The sequence below is a fragment of the Zingiber officinale genome, chromosome 4A, assembly GCF_018446385.1.
Source record: "Zingiber officinale cultivar Zhangliang chromosome 4A, Zo_v1.1, whole genome shotgun sequence".
Lineage (NCBI taxonomy): Eukaryota > Viridiplantae > Streptophyta > Magnoliopsida > Zingiberales > Zingiberaceae > Zingiber > Zingiber officinale.
The window spans coordinates 130,379,887-130,402,820 of NC_055992.1; the positions used below are offsets into that span (position 1 = coordinate 130,379,887).

Here is a 22,934-nt window from a genome sequence, read left to right on the forward strand (position 1 = left end):
CTGAAATAATTGCTAAGTTCAACTTTATTTTTTGAAAGAGCTTGGTTTGAACTTGAGCTTAGTTCAACTGTTTGAGATGGAACTAACAGTTTAGAGGAATGATTATAACTAGATTGTTTCATTCCCTGTTTCCTAAGCATAATTGTTCATCATTTGTCAAATATAAAATAGAGATAACTATGATGAACTAAAGTAATTCAACTTGAAGAGGCAAAGAAGGCCCTGGATTGAACAACAAAACCCATCAGATCAGGCAAGCTTGAGGACAACATAATATACAATACATCATTCGTTTATCATTTCATTTCATTCTCTTTCAATCACACTCCCACTCCATGTCATCGCATCTCCGTGTGATTTTGTCTTGTGGGTGTGAATTTGGACAGGAGTTGACAACAATGGACAACTTTTTAACTCAGAACCAATGAGCAAACCACAAAAATTAATAGTTCATTGATTTTATAAACCCAACCATTTCAATAGCATCTGTAAAACAGAGTTCAAAGACAAACATTGGATGGTGTTTGAGTAAAAGCTCTACTGCTGTGTTAAAAGAACTTGATCACTTGCGGATTTTGTTGTACTCCTTTACCATCAAATGCACCTAAGCACACAAATTTGTAAGCACATATACTTCAATACACAATAGTTTTTGAAAAAAAAAACAAAAACAAAAACAAAAAAGAAAAAAGAAACCTTGACTCATTGAATATCACATGAGATTCTAACACTACTGGAGCACTAAACTTGTGGGAAGTACAGACGATGATAACAATCTCTGTAGCAACGTGAGGTTCATGGATCACAGACAAAATCCACTCCTGCTGCAGCGAATCTGACTTTTTGCTTGCATGTTGCGGAATTATGCTGATTAAAACTACAAAGGTGGAACCAAAAATTTTTACACCGGACCTACCGCTATCATTAAGCACAACTATATGATCCAATTTTAACAGAAAGAAAAAGGAAAAACACTGCAACCTAGGACTTATTATTATATGGATACATGGTACACGTGTGATCACACAAGGAAAATGAAATAATATAAAAGCAGAAAAAAAGGAGAAAATAAAAGTGATGAAAAAATAGGGTATAGATTGCTGTTAGTCCTCTGAGTCAAGAGCAGAGCAGATGAACCGAACCTCCTCTTCATCGTACGAGAACAGGATAACTTCCACAAAGCAGGAGTCCAAGAACACTGTACATGATCTCTTTCTTACGGAGCTTTACAAGAGGCGATCACTTTGAGGATGGCGGAGTGAGTTTCCCGTGATATCATGTTTAAAGACAGATGAAATGCCTGCCAACAAGATTCACATTGATTTCAAGTGATAATTATGATGGGAGATGTGTCTAACTACTGTCAAATTACTCAAATTGAATTCTTAGACATTGCAAATGTGCACTGCTGAGAAATACTAGAATCATATTCAACATCAATAGATTTTACCAAACAAAGGTAGTGGATTACCGTGTCCAATACTTTCAATATACTCAATGTGAAATGTGATATGCCATACAAAAAAAGTAGCATATACACGCTTATTTATATATGCCTTCATGTGGCAAAAGGTGATTCGCTCGCCCCCAGCGTCCACGCCAACCCGTCCCTAGGTCAATACGGAGGAGGTAAATCACGGGTGGCTACTAGCTATTAGTGCAAATGGCCAAGACATGGGGGAGGTTATGCTCGATCATGCCGAGTTTCGACCCCAAGACCTCATGTGGCAACACCCCATGCCTTAACCATCGCACCGCCTCGAGGGGACATTTATATATGCCTTCATGAATCATGAAGCTGTAAATATGAACGTGCAATATAGCAATTTATTTCAAAATCATTAAAAGAACGACAAAGTTGATACGGGATGCTACTTGGCTCTAGTAGCATCTTCTCATAATTGCTCAAAGAAATTCCACATATAGGTTTCAATCGACATGATGTATAAATTAACTTAAACAGACTAAAAGGGAACATAATATCCATGAGACAGGTTGTATATACAAAAGTTCATATATATATGAGTGGACAAAGCATAAGACAATATTAGCAATTTTATTGGCATAAAAAATATTTGACTTGAACAACGGACAATGGAACCAGGTACTATGGACTTAATTAGATCATGTTCATGCATGAACACAGTAGTATGCTATCAGTACGTCCAACTACCAGCTTGATGAACACAAATATGAATCGCATAATTTTTTCCAAAGTTTTTAAGAGACAAGTGATTACTTGATTCTTTTGGCAGAGATTTACAGAGATTAGGAATAAAGGGGAAAAAATCCAGGGTAGAATTATTATCAGTTAGAAGGGCAAAAAACATCATAATAACTTACCACAAATTTTTCTAACACGGGAACTAGTCCTTGCAAGTTCCGGTTTGGAAGGCAATCAGCAATAGCTTTGCGAACTTTGGAACTGATGACCAGAAAGTACCATGAATGTTACTACAAATTACCATCGTTAATCACATAGCATTAAAAAATTTACAGACCTCTCCACTGACAAAAAACCAAGCAATAATGCTGCGTAAGCTTCAATTATCATCATTTCAGCCTCTTTTGCTCCTTTCAGTAATGACTCTTCATCCTGTTAATACATCAAGATAATAAATTTGGGCTAGGGAACATAAAAATATAATAACAAAAATTATGGTACAGTATTTCAGTGCTCAGCAATTATAGGCATTCAACCTACTTGACGTGTGTGCAGTTATAGGCATTCAACCAAGATAAACTTAAGGTGCTTGGGCCTAAACTCACCTTGTCTGGGAACCTGGGTGAGTGCCTAAGTGTTCATTACTGGTATATGTATAATCAATCTATGGCATTCGAGCAATATTAAATATTGTTTGGTTACTTTTTCTCCCAATAAAGGCCATCAAACATGATCAAGCAATGACAGAAAACAGGAATAGAATATTTTTCCAATTGTAATATATCAAACAACCTACTTTAAATGTTTAAATCTACACACACATAGCAGCAGCATGTTGCATACCATACAAATGGTAACTGACTTACAAAAAAGTACTTACAGTTCCCATATGGTAACTGACTTACAAAAAGAGTACTTTACAGTCCCTCAACCCCCTGGTGTTATCAACATTGGAGATGACATTTCCAATGTATTTGTTAATGCACACAGTAAGCCTGATAGTTTTTGAAATAAATTGTGAATAGAAGCCAACTAAGAATTCAAATTAGTGTTGCAACTTTATAACAAAAGAAATTTATATCTACTGGAAGCATGATGCAGTTAAAATAGACAAGATGAGATAATCAAATCTAAAATAGTACTCTTCCCAGTAACAAGGGTGCATAAAGTGCCTACACAAACAAAAGTAGTTTCATCTTTAGCTTCTTTATTTCCTTGATGTGCCAAAAATATGGCACACAACAATTGAATTACATCCCTTTGTGCCTCTAGTTCTTCTGATTTCCCTGGACGCTTTGCTGAAACGTGAGCTTCTGCTAAATTCAATCTGCAGAGTAACTACTTAATGTTATATTGAAGAAATGGACAATTAAGCTTAGCATGCTCAAAAAGGGAGTACTCGGTACCAGAAATTAAAGGAAATAATAAAAATAAAATAAAAAAAGCAGAAGAAGAACAAAACAAGTAGATGATTCTATCCACTTCATTATAAAATCAACTTTTGTTATATACAGCTAGAATGCCTTGAAATTGCAAATTGATAAGCAATTGCTGGTAATATCAAACATTCAAGAACTTTGCACTGCAAAATGGCGATAGAAAAAGCACATCCCGTATAAAGTCAAAGCACTATGCCTGTCTACCCTGCATACTTACCTTTATCTTTGATCCCTCTCAATTATATGCAAACAAAAAAAAAAATCAACAAAATGAATGAAAGAAAAATCCTTGGTTAACACTGATAATGTGTAAAGGATGTTAGAACATCTACATCAAATACCCTATTTAAAGATTTTATTCTAAATTTTAGATAGGTTTTTAAAAAATCAACAAAATGAATGAAAGAAAAATCCTTGGTTAACACTGATAATGTGTAAAGGATGTTAGAACATCTACATCAGATACCCTATTTAAAGATTTTACTCTAAATTTTAGATAGGGTAGTTAAAAAACCTTTGCATCAGCTACCCTATTCATTCCCTAAATTATGCATTTATGAAGAATACTTCTCTAAATTTAGGGAACGTATTTTATTCCCTAAACATTATAGGGGAGAGAGAAGAAATAGGGAAGCTGATATATGGGGCATTGAAAAGTGAATATCCAAATTTAATAAAATAACTTTTTTACCCTCAATTATGCATTTTCGATATGGAAGTTGGCGTGGATGCTCTCACACTTTATCATGCTTAATGTGCAATCCAATTAGAGAAGCTTCCAAAGCAAAATAGCCATCCTAACCAAAAAAAAACTTCACACATTTGAAACCTAAAGAAAATTTGAACCCCTAATCTCTATTCCAGGCATGTAAAGGTAGTTGAACAAGATGGAAATAAATCAAAAGAGAACTATGTTAGTGAAAAGGCTGACAGTTCAAAGCAAGAACACAGTGAAGGATTAAATAATGGAAATTTTTTTATATCAAACAAATGAGCCTGCATACTTATTTACTGCCAAGAGACACCCAATCATGAATATAAGTGCCCTTGATTTCATAAATAAGTTCATATTATTTTAAAACACATTAGCCAAAGAAAGGATTAACAATATCACAAGATTACCTGTTTTGATTATTCTTCTCAACAAGGTTCACAAGCAAACCCAACACCGCAACCAGCAACTCCAACTCATGATCATTAAGATGTTTGTTTTTCAGATGACAATCACAACTGAGATCGGTAGAGGTGCTCTGTTTCAGCTTACCATTCATTTGAAAGAAACAGTCAAATGATGGAAAATGACTAACTATAATAGAAACCATTGTATGGAGTCCACCACATGCAGCAATTTGTTGACACCCGAGTGGGTTTTCATTTGTTAAGTTCATAAGAACCTACAAGTAAAGCACAAATATCAAAAAACAAGAACGAAAGGACTAAGAAAAAACATATAAAGAACAAACTCTATAATAAATAAAACAAAATAAATATGTTATGTGCTTCAGAACACTTAAAAGATCAATCAGGGCTCAACATCAGCAGTGAAAAATAGTGATTGCTTATATTCAATTCAGTTTGGACTTCATAATTGCAATTAATTTTAATTAAAAGAACTATGCAGGGAATCAGTCCTTCATGGAGCAAGATCTATCATATGAATGAATTTATTTTATAATTGGCTTATTTTTATTGGAAGCGGTCCAAACTCCATATCGGGAATCTTAAAGACCAAGTTTATAGGAGTTGCACCAGTTTTTAAGAAAGACAAAATATAAAATATTTATATCAATAACTTGTCATGTTTCAATCTAAAAAGTTCCCTGCTTCATTTCTTCTTCTTTGTCCCCCTCCTTGGAAGATCAATGTCCCTTTCTCTTAAGAATAAATACCTGTAACTCTCTACAAATGACGGTAGAACTGGCCGTGTGAGGTGCCCGGAGTCAGCATATGACCTTTTGCCACCAAGAATGAATACCTGAGAATCTGAGATCACATTCTCACTGCATGACAATTGTAATTTTATCCTCACTCATGGTACTCAATCTTGGTGTGTTCCTAACAAAAATCCAATAGATTTTATGATGCCATGGAGCTAAGGTTGTATTCACTTGAATGGATATATGAATGTATGAATGCCAAGACAAACTAATTGTTCAAATTTTTAATTCAACCCGTTATTTACTTGAGCAGATGGGTTGAGGCACATGGAAAAATGGACAGGCAAAAGGGTATAGCCATCCCCCAATTTTTATTAAGGCATGTTGAGTGGATAAAGAATGGATCAATGTAGATTTCATTATAGAAAGTATTCTTTCAAAATGTGATAATTTCCAGCAATTTCTTTTCTAAAAAATTCTCTTGGTCAAGACTATGAACATTATGTCATGCAGTCGGTTACAAAACAAATGCAAGAGAACTATGCCAAGCTTGCCAATATTGTCATCATAACAAGTGAACATGTTTTCTACTTCCATTCTTCTTTTTTTGTTGTTGCAAGACAAGAAGGTACGCTGCAACTATACAAATTTAGGCTACATTGTGGCAAAACTAAAGGAGGCCTTCTTCCTACCATCTCTATGCTTATGGAAGAGCACAAGAGCTATTATATCAATCAAAAACTAACAATTTTGTTTTCATGGCACTAGTTTTTTTAATAATATTTTACACGAGTGATGCTACTAGAAAATATTAATCATGTTCAATTTGAAAGAAGTGACAACATGATCTTTTGTCATGCACAATTTGGTTCAGAGAGAGTGAAGAAAGTGATGATTATAAAGAATTTATGAGTAAACTTCTTAAAGAAAAATAGCATTATATAGATCAAATGTTGAAGCTTCAGCATAAAGAATAAAGATTACATGTTTGCAGGTTCATAATTATTACAAAGCATGATCTTATTTACAAGATAAATTTATTATGCGGTAGATATAGACTATTTATCAACTTAGCAATTATTCAAACTATACTTTTGGGGACACAAATAAAATATTACTATTTTTTAATAATCACCAAAGATACAACAGCATAGTCATTTGCACCACACACTGCATAAACATTATTTGGAAATCCTACCAGATATCACCTGTATCCAAACTTTGTCCAAAACAAAGAATCAGGTGCATAGTGCGCTATGTATATTCCAAATGGAATAAGAAAATATGCCAACTATATAAAATATCAAAAATATTCTGCATGTCTATAACAGAGTTGAATAGAAAACACCAAAATACCTTGACAGATGTAAGCAGGCAGTCATCCACAAGGCTTAAATCTTCATTAATTTCTGATGTTGCATTACTTTGGTGAGCTTCTTCATTTGTTAATTGACTTAACATATCATCTGTTGAAATTACTGAGAGCTCGCATCCATTCATTGGTTCCTTTGTTGCTAGATCACATCTACGATCCTGGATTTTACCTTTACTCTTTGCCAACAATTCCCACTTTGAAGGTTCTAAATCACCTTCATCAAATGCAAACGGATCATCCATGTCCACTTCACAATTAACTTTGGCATCTTTCTGCAGATGAGGTCTTTTAGATGAGCTATCAGAATTCATTGAGGCACCATTAGTTTTTATTGAGATCCATTGACTGGAAGTACTATTAGAAATCATCCTTGAAGCACTGCAATTTATTTTTGTCTTTAAAGCAATATCATTTTCATAGCTGTCTCCAGTTGATCTATTAATTTTAACACATGAAAGAGAGGCTGAGAAGTCTATTGCTTTTCCTGAACCAGAAAGAGACACTTCTGAATGGAAATTTGATGACTTTTGCCGTTTGAGACCTAGCTTAATGACCTTTACTTCAGAATCACTACCGATACGAGAACATCCACTAAAATGACTACTTGAAGGTTCATCGCTGCCATCTACCAGAAAAATTGGGAAATGATATTTACAATGATAAGACCAATATTGTAACAGTAAGTTATAGTAAAAAAAAATACAGCAAAACAAAGAAAACAATAAAAAAAAAATAAAAACCTTAAGCAGAGTTCTTTAAAGCAATCAGTATCATGGTGGAAAAATATGTTTGATATAACTCTGGATAAATGAAGATGCGAGCACCATATTACCAGATGAACTTATCAACAAAATAAACCTACTGTACTGAAATAATTTCACCAATAATCCACAAAATAAACCTACTGTACTCAAAGAACAAATAATCCACAAGTTAAAAAAAGGATCACCTACAAAAACAATGCATATCACCCCGCAGATGCATTTTTTTTGTTTTTTGAATGAGAATTTCCAATCACTTATTACAAATGTAGCCTTGCGCAACGGTAAAGTTGTTGTCATATGACCAAAAGGTCACGGGTTCGAATCCTGGAAACAACCTCTTGCAAAAAGTAGGGTAAGACTGTGTACAATGGATCCTTACCCGGAACCCCGTATGGCGGGAGCTTCGTGCACGAGGGCTGCCCCTTTTTTTAATTACAAATGTAGCAATAGATTTTCCAGCTACAGAAGTGAAAATAATCTAACAAATGAAATGCTATTGAATCAAATAGGAACCCAAGGATACAAAATAAAAATGAAACAAGTGTGACTCCAAAGACTAGTTTGATGTACATGATCCCTCTATAATCTCTTCACTAATGCTAAAATTTTGTAACAAATAAAACATTAGCATAGTATGCATTCGTTGAAGGAATGTGAAAGATAGAAATACCTCTTAATTTTGGTTTCATCTGAAAGGTCTGATCATCAAAAACTAACTTTTCATTCTCCGAGTTGCTGAAATTACTCTGGTGCAAGGATAAATCTGGATTGCAATATAAAACAAGTTAATAGAAACATCAATGAGGTAGCTCAGTTAGGTTTTCACAAATGAAATAGACAATCAAACAAAAACAAAACATATTGCCAATTGAACAGGAATGAATCAGCATTAGAATATGGGAGGAACCTGAAAAAAATTTGATGGCGCTGATGATGACTGCAACAAAGGACTGTTGTGAACCACTTGAGTTCAATTTTTCTTTCAATCCAAGTAAGTGATTCTGTTAACAAAACCAAATCAATACAGTTAAAAGGAATAGTTGAAGTTCCATCAAAGCTAATTGCAAGGCTTGTATTGTACCTGGTTTTGCTTACTTAGAAATGTGGCATTCTCCATGATCTTCAAACATTTCAAGATCAGTAGCAGATTTTGACACACTAATTCTTCTTTTAAATCAGCAAATGAAGACGAAGAGTGGCATGTCTACAGTAGCAAGTATGCCAGAATCAGCTCACTTGCTTTGGAAACTAAAAGAGCAACAAAATAACATTGCCAAGTGTTGAACAAGGACATAAATTTAGGTAAATATGAATGTCTACAACATACGTGACACGATCAGAGGATTAATTGGATTAATCGCCCTTCATATAACCTATAACTATTCCACAAGATAGTATTGGCATCAATATCAAAACTATGAAGTTTAGGTGCTAGGCTGCTAGCTATCATATCATTTAATATTTAACAGTAGTCAACTGCGGATTTTGATCCAATTCATGAACTTCAGAAAGGAAAATCACAAATACATTCCAAAATAAGATAAATTATTTCCATCAATAATTTCTCCACATAATTGGATATTTTCTACTTGACTGGACATTCTATCGATCAAATCCCTATGTACGAAGCACCATGAGACAAGTCTTCAAAGGCAAGTAGAGAAAACATCAATAAATATTAGCGTATCCTCCTAATTTCCAAACATGTCATTCTCAGTAGTGCCTTTCTGTTAAAAATTGATTGTTACCGCAGCTACATCAACTTTAATACAACTTCAATTAGAATTAAGTACAAACACAATGATAGTAAAACATCATGCATATGCATTTAGTACGGTCATAATGTTTTCCTCAGTCTAGGATATGTTTACTGTCAAGCTCAAACAGAGAATGTCATAAGCTAATCTCACAAGCAAGGTAGAGTGGCAGCTAGAAAGAACATCAAAGATTGCATTCAATCCGCCAAGCTCTCTCAACTTTTCTTTGAAGACTCCTCCAGGCATTTTGACCACATCAGTTGCATCTAAAAGAATGGATATGCAAGCAAATTAGTATAAGAAGAAAATGTAATAAACCTTTAATCAAAAAGGAGAAATTACATAAAGTTGGAAATCAGGTATGAAATTTTTTCTAGTCCATAAAAGAAAAGTTGGTGAAATGCAAAGTGGGTGATGTGCGTAGATTATATACACTTTTATGTATACTTAAACGCACATCTACTTATATTTCATTAGCATAATCTATGTCTATTGCACCTTATTTCATTATAATGGTGTACTTCCATTATATTCTATTTGGAGATCTTTGCTTGTTTTGATTGGCAGGACGCCATTTGAAGCAAAAATGGAACAAAAATGCACATTGGAGTGAACATAGAGAAGATCAAGCTCAGCCCGTGTGAAACCACACGGCCGTGTGGTCTTGCCCGTGGCAAATCACGCTTCAGCCGTGTGACGACCATGCCACACTGCAGAAGAGAAGAAGACCACGGCCGTGTGAATCCACACGACCGTGTGGACTTTCTAGAGCATAAGCAGGCTACGACCGTGTGAATCCACACGGCCGTGTGACCCAACCAGAGGAGGAGCAAGACACGGCCGTGTGATCTCACACAGTCATGTCATTCATCCAGCAAGCAAGCAGAACACGGTCGTATGATCCCATGCGACCGTGCTACTCATCCAAAGAGCAAACAAGACACGACCGTGTGAATCCACACGGCTGTGTGACCCTAAACGAGGACAAGAAGGAGCCGGCCGTGTGGATGCCACACGACCGTGGCATAGGCCCTGCCCTATTTAAAGGGTTTTCTCCCCTTTTTAGAGGAGCTAGAGGCTTGGGGCTTGTCCCCATTCCTTGGGGAAGGGTTCCCCCCCTTGGGGAAACCGAAGATCGTCCATCTTCACCGATCCGCCCACCTCCGAAGCAAGGGAACACCACCAAAGACGTCGGGCTTCAAGGATAAGCACTCTCCTCTCTCTATTTCTATTTATTGAGTTGTAATTTGCTATTTTCATTGTCTTTTGGTTGTATTCTCTTTGCGATGGAGTAAATCTCCAAATCTAGGATGTAGGAAATAATTATGATGTATTATGGATGTATGTGAACATTTTCTTATGCTATGAAGTGTTTATATCATGTTCTATGTGTGTGCCTTGTATGTGTTTGACGAAATGTGTGTAAGGTCAATTCATGTAAATATGAGGGATTTGTCTCTATGTTAAGGTTGCTACTAGACTGGATAACCGAGAGATCCTTAGTGACAACCGAACATATTATGGCCTTAGTGATAGAGGGCATCGATACTTACCCACTTCCTCGAGTCAAAAGATCTTAACATAGAGACTAATCCTTGTTAGGGCATTCTAATTGGAATGGATACTTTAGTGCTACCGTTAGGAAGTACATTAGATAACTCTAGTGATTGACTAGACTTTCTAAAGTTACTTCTTTACTTAATGGTGTTAGAATTTGGGTAGACTATCCGGTTCAACTTTCGCGGGGTTGTACCAGACTCTAGTTAAAAGCCCTACACGAGTATAAGCATGGAGTTAACTAGATGAACAATGCATAGGGGCATTACCTAGCATCATAACGAAACCGAAATCATAGAATCTATCATCCTTCCTTCACTACGCTCATTCTCTCCCTCTCTACTCTCTCTTTACTCTCTCTCTCTCTCTCTCTCTCTCTCTTTCTTTTCCTTGTGTTTGTGAACCACCTTTTGATTGTCTAGATAATTCACCGTGTGAAGTTAACTAGTGCTTAATTAACAGTCTTGGTGGGTTCGATATTTTTTATATTACTGACGACGTAGCCGTGTACTTGCGGGAACGTAACAATGGGATGATTTACTTAAATTATGTCTGAAACAGTTATAACAAGTTTAATGATCTTGGTGGAAAGTTAAGTTTCTTCTGGCCAGCTTGCCTGATTATATAATGGCTAGGCCTTGGATAATCATAACTAATTCAACCATACTGTTACATGGTAGAGATAAGGACTTGAAAGATTTACTGTGTGAAATAGTAGTAAACTGGAAATGCCAGAGTTAAACAGAAAAGGAATACAGATGCACACTACAATTATGGAGATCAAGCATACCTTCAAATGATACAGTTGATAAGCATGCTTTCTCCATAGTCAATAAAGCTATCCATTTGGGACTCAACTCTGGCCTCTCTATTCCTTCACCATTTTTGTTGTCGGATTTTATCTCTTTGTAAGTTAAAAGAATTTCTGAAACTTTTGAAATAATGGTCTTTGCAGTGGAATCCAATGCTTTATATGATGCACTAACTTCAGTTAGAGGCTTCCGTTTCCCAAGAATCTTAGATCCAAATGTTGGAGCCTTGTCACTGGAGGTACTGAGACTTGATGGATTCAATAACTTAAGAAGAAAGGCAATGCAAGATGGTGTATCCAGCAAATGATTGTCTTGAACCTGAAACCAAAAACACAAAAGAATATATTTTGTTCCATTTGACAGCTAAACTTTTAAATACCACTCAACAGTAGCTTGCCAACAACACAGTGTTAAAGGAGATAATCATTTGTAAAATCATAAAAAAGACATTAGATAGTAGAGAATAACCAATAGGAATCCATTTTAACACTAGTAGATGCAAGTCAACCTTTAGACATGTTTGTACACAATAAGCTTCATTTATAAATACTCAAAAACGACAGTACCAATTTAGAAGACAATATCAACTTTTAAAAAACTAATAAAGCATTAATGAAATTTTCATTGAATTAACTTCTGACACAATTAATTTCTTTGTTAGAGAATTAACAATTTCTTTCTAAATCACCACTCCCAATACAAAAAATCAAAATGGCAAATAATACAAAAGACAAAATCCATTTTCAGCAGTGCCTAGGTGTTATTATCATAAAATTAAGGTCAGGACTAGTGATCTAAATGCATACACATCTCATAAATGTATGAATTGTATAAAAACTGACAATATCACATGCTTGATTTGAGCTTCTCCCCCTAACAACTTGCTTTATAGAATTTGTACTTTGTACTTTTGATTGATGATAAACTTTACAAGATAGAAAAATTAAGTTAAAGGTCTAACATCTCACTAGCAGTTACTAAAGAACTTGCTAGAATGCTTTTCACCAAATATCTATGACATCACAGTCCAAGAACTATGTACTATGCCAGAAACCAAAACCAAATATATGGTGATAAACTAATAATAACTAAAGAAGAATAACAATTATGTTGGTTCACTTTTTTTTTGACAAAGGGAGATAATGTTAAAAAAGGAACTCACATCACTTGCCAACACAAAGAAGATAGCAGCAATCGCAGTTGTACTTGGAGAATCATCTAAGCTAACATCCAAAATAGCCTCAACAATCCTTGCAGTGATCCTGTTAGAAATATAAATATTTTCAATATGTGTAATTAGTATCCATTACAGATCATCATCATCAAGCAGTGTTAGTCCTAACTATTTGAGCCGACCTACATTGACCCTATGCACTAGTTGTTAATTAGAAAGTATTGATTAGATGATGGAAATGACCCCTTTTCTTTATTTCAAATGAAGCATAAGCATTCTGTCGACTGCTCTGAGCATCTTTCCTTTCCCATTATATTCCTCTTTTTGAATGGTAATAATTATACATAGGGGATTACCAATAACTTCAAGTTGATTTTAAGAAATCATCTTTGCTTCCATAATCGAGAGATATAACATTAAATAGAAATTTTAGGCCAAGTTAATTAAACATACTCGTCATTGTTGAGCTCCAAAAAATATAATTTCACACTGTGAATCAACAAAACACTTTCTTGAAACGCAGTTCATGAGGCTACATCATGAGTAAACTAAAAGGTATCTCATTTACTCACCCCCTCACACGAAGAAGCCTCCTCTTCTGCAACGTGCTGCACACAGATAGTAACGACAGCAAGCTCGCCCGCCGAACCCTCACTGGCTGCCACGGTCTCAACCCATCCAGCGCGAAATTCACCTCGTCCATATGCTCCATCATCTCCCCGAACTCCTGAGCCTCCATAAGCGTTGTCGTAGTGACCAAGTCCTCCGGATCCCTAGCTTCCGTCGCCCTTTCCAACACGGGATCCTCCGATCCGCGGGGTGGGGGAAAAAGAAGGGACGGAGGGAGGCCAGGAAAGTCGTCTGGGACGTCAAGAGGGTCGAGAGACCAAGGGGATGAGGAATCTTGGGAGGAGAAGGGAGCGGCATGGCGGCCCTGGGAGGAGCTATCCTGGGAGAAGTGCGGGAGTTCGAAGACGAGGTCACCGGCAGATGAATCGTAGTCACCTTCAGATTCAGGGGTGTCGAGGAGGACGGGGTCGGAAGAAGAGCGACCTCCGCCGCCGCCGCCGCAGCGGGCGGAGCGCCGGCCGTAGGTTCGAACTATCATCGCCTCGGAAGGGTTTCGAATCCCCCCTTTCTTGTCGTGACTGTGATAGAATTAGACTGGGCGGTGTCTGGAACCAGGGTTCGGCGGGGGCGTTCGAGGCGTGACTTAATATGTCGACTGCAGAGGGCTTTCCTTAGCCGGAGGTGCAGTCACTGCCCGGTTATCACTTCTTGCCACGTAAGCGCACCGGACCGTAGAGCTCATTCCGCACGAATCTGGACGCAACGACCAATTCAACTTAATCGGGGCGTGTATCGATCGAAATCATTCCGATGAATTTTAAATTTTTTACTTTATTACTGGCAGAATTTTCGCTCTCGCACTGCACCCCAAACAAACTAAATTTCATCAGTGAGTCTTCATAACGTCCAAAGTGTTATCCAAACAAGTTCACAAAATTGTTCAAGTTCATCAGTGAAAATAATTGAACGTATCAATTATAAACATGCCAATAAACTATGGGTAACTTTTTTGCAGCATTCCAATTTAATTTTTCTGGTTACATCAACATATAGCAGAATGAAACAATGAGGGGGAAGGGGAATGGTAGAGAACACTGTCCCCAAAACATAATTGTTATGGCAAAAAAAAAAGGGGAAGAAAGCAGACAACCAAACCGAAACAAGCTCAAACTATTGATCACCATGTTTAGATTCTTCAGCTTTAATGTACATTTTGAACAACATTCTGACAATACTGATATCCATCAAGCATGCTGGATTGGTTCTCTTGTGAATTGATCATGCATAGATTGTGTGTGTCTTGCCGCATATCTATCTAACTGTATAGAAAACTACAGGATGAACCTGGGAAGTGGAGGCTGTGGCGACAAGGACAGCGAGCCATTCAGCAAATGCGATATTGCATCACTTAACAGTGAGAAATTATACTTGATACTGAAAGCCGAAATTCTGAAAAATTCTGATTTCACCGCATCGACTTGCAGTGACGATCACCAATCCCCATGTCGATGAACTTTGCACTGGCGTGCACCCACTGATGTATGGATCGCTAGGGCTCTGTTTAGAGGCCATGAGCTCTTCGGGCCAAGTGGCTGAAACCCTCTCGTAGAATGTTGGGCTTAGACCATCAATGTTCTGGGAACAAGGAGAAGGAGAAGGAGAAGGTGATGGGTGGGTTCCATTGTCTTCACCTTTCAGTGGTGAATTTGCCTGAGATTCTCCACTGAGAAAATGCTGTTTGTTTGAAGGAATCCTCACCATCCCTCCCATTCCTGAGTTTGGCCAAGGAATAGCCATGGTCACTCCTTGACAATGGAAATGCTCATAAGACTGTGTGACAGTCGGGGCAGTTTTAGTCCGGTTAGCCTGAGAATCTTCATCATATCTCCATATGTATACATGAGAGTCCTCACTGGCACAGATCGCATACTTGCCACCAGCAGTCCAGTATGCTGAGATTTGGCTGCTTCTATTGCGAAAACCTGCAAAACAAAGCAAAAGTCATTCTCCAATACAATAACAATTGGGCCATGGGACATTGGTGACAATGAGTACTCCAATTCTGTAATAGGCTGAGGGTATTCATATTGGTATCAGAGTTAGACTGGACTTTTATTAGAGAGGACTGGATAGCAGGAAAATTGGTAACGGTTCACCTTGACTGATCTTATAAAACACATCCCCATAAACCAGATTTCACCTCGAACATGAGCATAAATCAACATGTCACAACACTAAACTACCTCAGGCTCTCACAACCTAGTCTTGTGTTTGAAGCTGGCGTAAGGGCCGCCATTAACTTAGACTCAAGTTGGTTGGGGCAGTGGCAGTTTGTGCCTCTCAGATTGATAGATTAATACCCAATATGAGTCAGGATGTGGCAATTGTTATTTTAGTGGACCTAGTGATAGGCTTGTAGGATGATTCACTTAGAAATTGCTGCTTGCAATGGTATATCCCCTGTAAGACCATGTAAGTTGCCAAGAAGGAATGAATTTAAGCTAATATTTACACTTTTAGGCCTGGGTGAAGAATGTAAAACATTTTCAAATAACCATCTCTTGATTTATTAGGGCAGATGAGACACTAGATTTGATTTTTTTTTGTCTAATTTTCAAGTTTCTAAAGGCATTTCCTTTTAGATTTTTCAATTTGGAATAAAAACTTAAACCCAATGTTAGTTACTACATTACTTGAGATTAATGTAAAAGATATAGAATCTGAGACCTATAGGCTTTCATTTTAACTGGGAAACCTGTTGTATTATAGTTTCCACCGCCCTACAAAATCTAGAAGAAAAAGATTTCTCGTACGAAGCAAGCCCAAAAGCTTTTATTCCAGTTCCCTGATCCAATATATCAAAACCATACTAGGTTTTACAAAAGGGAAAATCTTTACCTTTAAACTTGTGAACTAGGTCACTGCCATCAACTACCCGTACTCGTGAATCTGCAGAAGTGACTAGCATCTTTGAGTTACTCCCAGGACCAAACTGTTAACAATGCTGGTCAGGAAAACTTCACAACTATTTAAAGTGGCACTTAAATAGATGGAGAGGGTCGAATACATTTTCAAAACAAAAGAAACACAATTGATGAGAATACCTGGAAACCAGTAATTTTTTTGTGCCTGGACCTTTTTCTCTTGTTTTGTAAGTCAAGCTGGCTTTTCTGAAGAAGCTTATTATCTAAATAAAAATGGATCCATGTCATATGACCAATAAAATGTTGAATCGAATACATAGGGAAATGATAATTTCAAGTGCTACATACCTGATGTGTCATACAAGTGACAACTTCCCTTGTGTGAACCGACGAGTGCACCCTAGGATCCAGAATATTAAAAGAACAGTGAATACCAATGGAAATTCGTTGGAAACAAGGAAGACAATTGAATGTCAGAGTGCAATATTTGATACCTGTCCATCAGGGGTGTAGCAAGCAGCAGTGACCATCTCATGCAAATCATTCCAATCAACAATTTGTCGATCAGGAATACTCCATATGCGAACTTTCTCATCTAGGGATCCACTGATGAAATACCTATCATCAATAGGATTGAATTGGATGCAAGTCACTGTATCAATGCAAATATAAGGAGAATTATGTTGATATTAGATAGAATAAAAGGCAAACATAACAGAACAAGGAAAAGAAAAGTTAGAAGATAATCTGAACTAACCATAGTCACTGTGTGTGAATATCTTTAAACAGGAATTGCTGGGCAAGTCCCAAAGTCGAACAGTTTTGTCCATGGAAGATGATAAAAGATACTGCAAAGCAAACACATCAGTCCACAAACATATTAACTTTCTGAAACCGACTCCATCTATATAAATGGGCAAGCAATCAGCGACAAATCACGAATATTGACATAGCAAAATTTAAAGGGGAAAATCAATGATTGGAAATGCATGGCACGAAAAAAATGAGTTCAAAAAGTTTTTCCATATGATTAAAAGAACAAATACACTTTTTCTGGACTGCAACAAGTATTATGAACAAGGTAAAAAATATCATCATATTTACAATTGCCAAGAAGAAGATAAAATTGTCTTGTATAATACTAGTGTGGATTTCAATATACTGTAGCAGTTCTGTTAACATAATTTTATAAATTTTAACTAGCTGATAAATGAGCATTTCAAACCAGGCCCACTATAAAAAACAATCAGGGGCAGTGCAAACAAATAAAAAGTGTGCTAATATCCTTTAGCAAAGATAAATTGATTGTCCTAATATACAGAAATGGTCAGTCAGTATCAAATCTTAATTCATTGAAGGAGCTAACTTTCTATCAATAACTGCTCTGGGCTACATGTTACTTTGATGTTCAAAGCAAACAAATACAAATTTCTAACCCCCCACCCCCCAATATTAGCCAATTAGAATCCTTAGGCCATAGCTACATTCAAGATATATGCGTCTCTAAACAGAGGAAGGTTTTCACAAATTTCTCATTATTCTGATATGAAAAATGCAACCTGGTATTCCTTGTTGCAATTTTAAGTGAAAACACAATTATGCAGAACTGCATTATCGCAGCCATTGTGAGTCAACTAGATGGACCTTATCCGGCCATTGAGCTTTATGTAAGGGTATATCTCAAGCAAAAGCAAAGAAATTTCCTTAACAATGAAAGACAATTTTCATAATCCTTTTACCCCTCACGGCTCAGTTTTCCAATTCTAATTTATTTAAACTGAACTTAGCTAAGTATCATTGAAACAAACCTGTGATTTTGACCATGAGAGATCAAGAACATCATCAACATGCCCTCTGAAAGAACAGACAGGATTGTCTGACAAAGCAAACACATGCTCAGGCATCATAACAGAGTCTGAACTGTTAGACTTCCGACCATTAGGGATCTTTCCTCTTCTCTTCTTATCCGAGGGGTTTGCTTCTGCACTAGCCAACACTGATCTTGGATCTGAAGGAGAATTGTTGATTGTCATAGCAAATGGCCTGAAATTCTCATTTTCCTCCGCGGCCTTGAGCAAATCACTCCTTGTGCTGATATCAGAGACTTCCCACACATGGATGACACAGTCCTCTCCTGCACTGGCCAAGTACCGGCCGTCCAAACTGAACTTGATGCTCCAAATGGAACCATTATGTGCCTGAATTGCCTGGCTCATGTACAAGCCAGTGAGCTCCTTGTGAGACTTTCCATACTGCCAGACCTTGACCCGAATGTCAAGGCCCTGTGTGCCATCCTGGCTATCATCTGTGGCGGAGCTCGACCTCCTCCCTCCCTTCTCTGACGATGTATCCTTGTCGTCACTGCTCCGGCGGTCCTGGTGGTGGTGCCCTCCAGTAATCGCAGCCCCTGCCACAGTCCTAATGCTCCTCAACCAGCCTCCTTTCTTCTTCGACCGTGTCCCTCCCATCGAAACCCCATCCGTTCGCAGTCCGCTGCCAGACCCACTGGAGCCGATGCCGCTCCGCCGCGCGGCCTCTGCGTCCTCCACATTCTGACGCCTCATCAGTTCTTGAACGATGGGCGAGCAGCCGACGCACATCTCGAATTCCCGCATCGTGAGCTGTCGCCCAGTCCCCACTTCTCTGAACTCCTTCCCCATCCCATCCTCCCCGAATTCCTTCACCACGAACTCCCTCCCGTTGTCGAGGTTCTTGATCAAGCACCTGGGGTCGTCGCAATCGGCGGCGCCGCAGTCCTCCAGGAGTCGGCTTCCGCTGCCTCCGTCGCCGTCGGAGACCTCAATAACCCCCGAGGACGAGGATCGAGATCTCGAAAGCGACAGATTGACGGATCTCTGGTGGCGGTGCCGGGAAGATCGAAGAAGGGGCTCGGGGGTATGCACAGACGAGGGTTCCGCGGAGGCGTCGGATCTGGCGGCGTAGGGAAAGGAGGCATCTATATCAGGCGCCGGCTCGGTGCCGGGCCGGGGCAGGCGGGAGAGGCTGGAGTCGCCTGCGAGGCCGAGGCGCAGTAGCAGTACGCGACGGCGCTCGGCGACCGGGGCGGGCTCGGCGGTCCACACGTCGAGCGACTGCAGCGAAGAGCAGCCGTCGTCGCTTGGGTCGTCGTCGGACGCGGAGGTGGAGGAGCCGGAGGAGGACAGGATCCGGTCCAAGGACTCGTAGAACTCTTCTTCTCCTTCTTCCTCCACTTCCTCCGCGACGGCGTTACGTCTCATCATACCGGCATTCCGGATCGCGATACGGCCGCAACGGTAGCTCCGCCGCGCAGGGAGTTATATATAACGAGAAGAAATGGCAGCCAGAAGGAGGTTGGTCGTATCGGCAATGTAACGGGCGAAACGACACGGAGGTGAGGGAGAGGCTCAGAGCCAGGAGAGAAAGCTGACGATACGAGTTGCCGTTTTAGTTCGTGTCAGTTAGGGAGGCCTTAATTATTAATGGTGACCTTGCATTAGACATAACAAACTGTTCCTTTTATTTTGAATGGGGAATAGGCTTCCAATGTTCCAAAGACAACTTTCAATTGGATCCGAATGCGATCCGATCGAATTTGAGGGATCAAGAGTTTGGATCCATTGCTCTCGAGTCGATTGCAAGAAAAGGGAAAAACACATTGCGAAAGGATTGTGGTGGAGAAATGTATCAAAAGGTTTTCTAAGAATAGCGAAACTTTGCACTGAGTAGTTGGATTGATGACCTAGTTTACTTCATCAACCGTCCACCGATCAATTAATAATCATGATTTGTTCAACCATAAACAATGTTCTCATCGACAATTATGACTCGTTAGGAAAGTCAAGCGTATGGGCATATTGGTATTCATTAATGATAATCATTTATCGCTACAAAGACCGATACGATTAAAACACTACTCCAAACTATATAATTTACCTTTTCTTTTTGTAGTATAGGTAGTGACTTAGTGTCGATCGTTTCAAACTAGCATTCGGTTGACGCTGACTCAATCCGAATCAATTCATGCACAAATTAGGGTTTAATGTGTAGTCCCAATGAAATATTATTGCAAGTTGCTCCTCAAATATCACAATGCCCTTTGTCATATTCCCCCCTTTCTATATATAAATATGTCAAACTTAAAATATAACATGCATGATAATAATTGGCCTCTTGATTCAACTCTTTTTGTTCCTATTTCTACTTTTTATTTGTGTTTAGGCTCATAATGTCTCTCCCCCATGTGACCTTTTTAATTAATAACAATATTATTTTTTAGGGTACAAAAATTATTATTTTCCCATGTGATTTTTTTTAACAAATTGGCCTTTAAAGTTTCCCATATTGATTAGAAAACCTCAAATGATATGCATTGATTAGACAAATCAAATCTCTTAATTTCCTAAATTTTCATCAAAGAAAAATAAAGGGACAAAAAGTTTAATAAAATCCAAAAAAGATCACATATGATATCCTATTTCTTATCGTCTCTACCAACCTTGTGGTTGCTCGTATCTTCCTATGAAAATAACCATTCATTTTGTGAATATTGGATTATATTCGAAGTAATTAACAGGTCAGCTTAACAGTGATAACCCTGTGCTTTCTTAATCCAAAACTATTAACTTGAAAACTACAAAGGAACTAACAATCATGCTCACAATAACAACAAGAACAAGCCTTTTGTACTCTTGTACTACTCATTTCATAGTGGCCTATATATCCTTCTTAATCAAATAGTTAATCCTAATTAGTTACTGTTAAATTTGGTTAGAGAGTATTCATTGACAGAGATGAATGAAGTTCGAGAAAGACAAAATATTTTTTTGATTATTTTTGCTTAATAAATGAAAGAAAGAAAAATATTGATTGCAATAGGCTCCTGCAAGGCACAGCTACATATCAGTGTCTTCATTAAATCGATTGCTCATTGATTAAAGTGAATGCAAAAGCCTACAATAAAGGCCACAAAAAAAATAATTATTAAGAATTTATTTAGTCTGAAATTTTTAGTTTTATATCTATTTTTTAAGGGATATATAAAAATTGAATTTTGAGGCTCCAGTCCTAAAAAAAGCACATGTAGACTGAGTCTACAAAAGAAAGACATTCATGACAATTTATACCATTCCAACTATTTCAGTAGCAATTAAATTTAATCAGTTGCATCATAATATTTATGAAAAAGTAATTAAAAGCAGAGAAAAATGATGAATTAAGGCAGGAACATGCTTGGTTAATGATCATCATGTGAATTTAAAGCATTGGCATGATCAGAATTATTATAAGGAAATATTAACTTCAATTATTTGTTTTTTTTCCTTCTAATTTTATAAGGAACATGCTTATAAATTGGAATATAATTTTGAAATCATTCCAAGTATGTGAATTAAAATTGTATAAAATCAAATAGGATTGAGCAAACATTGTCAAATAAGATAGCATAATGCATGTCACATCATACTTCCTTTTTTTTTTTTTTTTTTTTGAGAATCCCCTAACTTCTAAGTTCTTTTTATATATATCAAGTTCAACAAGATTTAAGAGGGAACATATAGTACAAAACTATAAATTTGGGACCTTTTTCTCTTACAAGTGAACTAAAAGCATTTGAATTACAGATCTAATAATTTTTTGGTTGGTAGCTTTGTAAAATTTGTCCTTCCAAGTGGTGTCCCTTTCTACATGATGAAAGAAAAAAAAGAAAAAAACTAAATATGACGAAAGATTAGGGTTTGAAAGAGAGGTAGGGGACCGATATAGGAACTAGTAGCCAAACGCACACTTAATAATTCTCCTTGCATTAGGGTAGCCCTTAAGGGATAAGGAACAACTTGAGGTTGGAGGAAACTTCATGCCATCACTATGAGCTAGCAATCATGAGAGATCTAGCTAGTGTTTATATCGATTCCAAACATGCATAAGAAACTAAGGATTTCGTTAGATCTCGTCTACTATTAAAGAATAGTTCTCACACCATATCACTTTTGATTGGGTATGCTCTTGCCATGGTTCACTATCAAGATAAGGTACACACATAGGCAAGCAACCCTACATATATAATTGAATCATCAAGACAATAGTTGTTTTTCTATCAACATCAAAAAGATCGATATGGACCGCAAACTTGCAAGATCCCTCTCAGCACAAGAGCACAAGCACGATCACGATCGAGGACATGCAATTTCTCAAAACAAACTAAAGAATCAACTCTAGATCAATGAACGACTTTGAAGTTGCAAGGCCAAACTTTCTTCTCTTATGACCTGTGGTCAATAAGTTGAATTACTTAGTAATTACTAAAGATATAATTCTGAGTAGTATGGTGTGTGGACCATCGATCCAGATCATGTCTATCCTTTTTCAGTCATCTACATAATTCCAGTGAGGCCATAACTTTGCTTCTCTCTGGTGTCCTCGACTTTGCAGATTTAAAGTGCACAATCGGTCTAATTTCATATGCTGATAGTCCATATCAGGAGTGGTTGCATTTTTTGAATCTATTTGGTGGGTGAAATGTGAGACCGGACTGTTTAGTCAGG

The 22,934-nt window shown here is 37.6% G+C and overlaps 2 protein-coding genes across 2 annotated transcripts; both read right to left on the bottom strand.

Annotated features, from left to right (window-relative positions):
* Positions 1–898: 898 nt before the first annotated feature.
* LOC121971202 (wings apart-like protein 2) lies at positions 899–14,119 on the bottom strand. The gene is made up of 13 exons (XM_042522350.1): positions 13,492–14,119; positions 12,908–13,007; positions 11,724–12,063; positions 9,530–9,642; positions 8,701–8,823; positions 8,527–8,620; positions 8,290–8,382; positions 6,837–7,480; positions 4,726–4,997; positions 3,341–3,491; positions 2,502–2,596; positions 2,344–2,425; positions 899–1,300 (listed from the first exon to the last, which is right to left on the bottom strand). Exons 1-13 carry the CDS (start codon positions 14,025–14,027, stop codon positions 1,217–1,219), a joined length of 2,727 nt encoding a protein of 908 aa, XP_042378284.1. The 5' UTR covers positions 14,028–14,119; the 3' UTR covers positions 899–1,216.
* A 306-nt stretch (positions 14,120–14,425) lies between these two features.
* Positions 14,426–19,751, bottom strand: LOC121971203 (WD repeat-containing protein 44-like). Its single transcript, XM_042522351.1, has 7 exons — positions 18,222–19,751; positions 17,171–17,261; positions 16,908–17,065; positions 16,762–16,813; positions 16,594–16,676; positions 16,388–16,481; positions 14,426–15,471 (listed from the first exon to the last, which is right to left on the bottom strand). The coding sequence occupies exons 1-7, from the start codon at positions 19,653–19,655 to the stop codon at positions 14,912–14,914; spliced, it is 2,472 nt and encodes an 823-aa protein (XP_042378285.1). The 5' UTR covers positions 19,656–19,751; the 3' UTR covers positions 14,426–14,911.
* Positions 19,752–22,934: the final 3,183 nt, after the last annotated feature.

What these genes read in the sequence shown, in the direction of transcription:
- LOC121971202 (XM_042522350.1), bottom strand. Translation starts at nt 14,027, where the DNA reads ATGATAGTTCGAACCTACGGCCGGCGCTCCGCCCGCTGCGGCGGCGGC. An exon ending in GCTGCCACTCTACCTTGCTT is followed by an intron (nt 8,824 to 9,529) that starts GTGAGATTAGCT and finishes TTGCTACTGTAG; the next exon opens with ACATGCCACTCTTCGTCTTC. An exon ending in GGTTTTTTGTCAGTGGAGAG is followed by an intron (nt 2,426 to 2,501) that starts GTCTGTAAATTT and finishes TCTGGTCATCAG; the next exon opens with TTCCAAAGTTCGCAAAGCTA.
- LOC121971203 (XM_042522351.1), bottom strand. Translation starts at nt 19,655, where the DNA reads ATGATGAGACGTAACGCCGTCGCGGAGGAAGTGGAGGAAGAAGGAGAA. An exon ending in GCTACACCCCTGATGGACAG is followed by an intron (nt 16,814 to 16,907) that starts GTATCAAATATT and finishes TCTGGATCCTAG; the next exon opens with GGTGCACTCGTCGGTTCACA. An exon ending in TCACTTGTATGACACATCAG is followed by an intron (nt 16,677 to 16,761) that starts GTATGTAGCACT and finishes ATTTTTATTTAG; the next exon opens with ATAATAAGCTTCTTCAGAAA.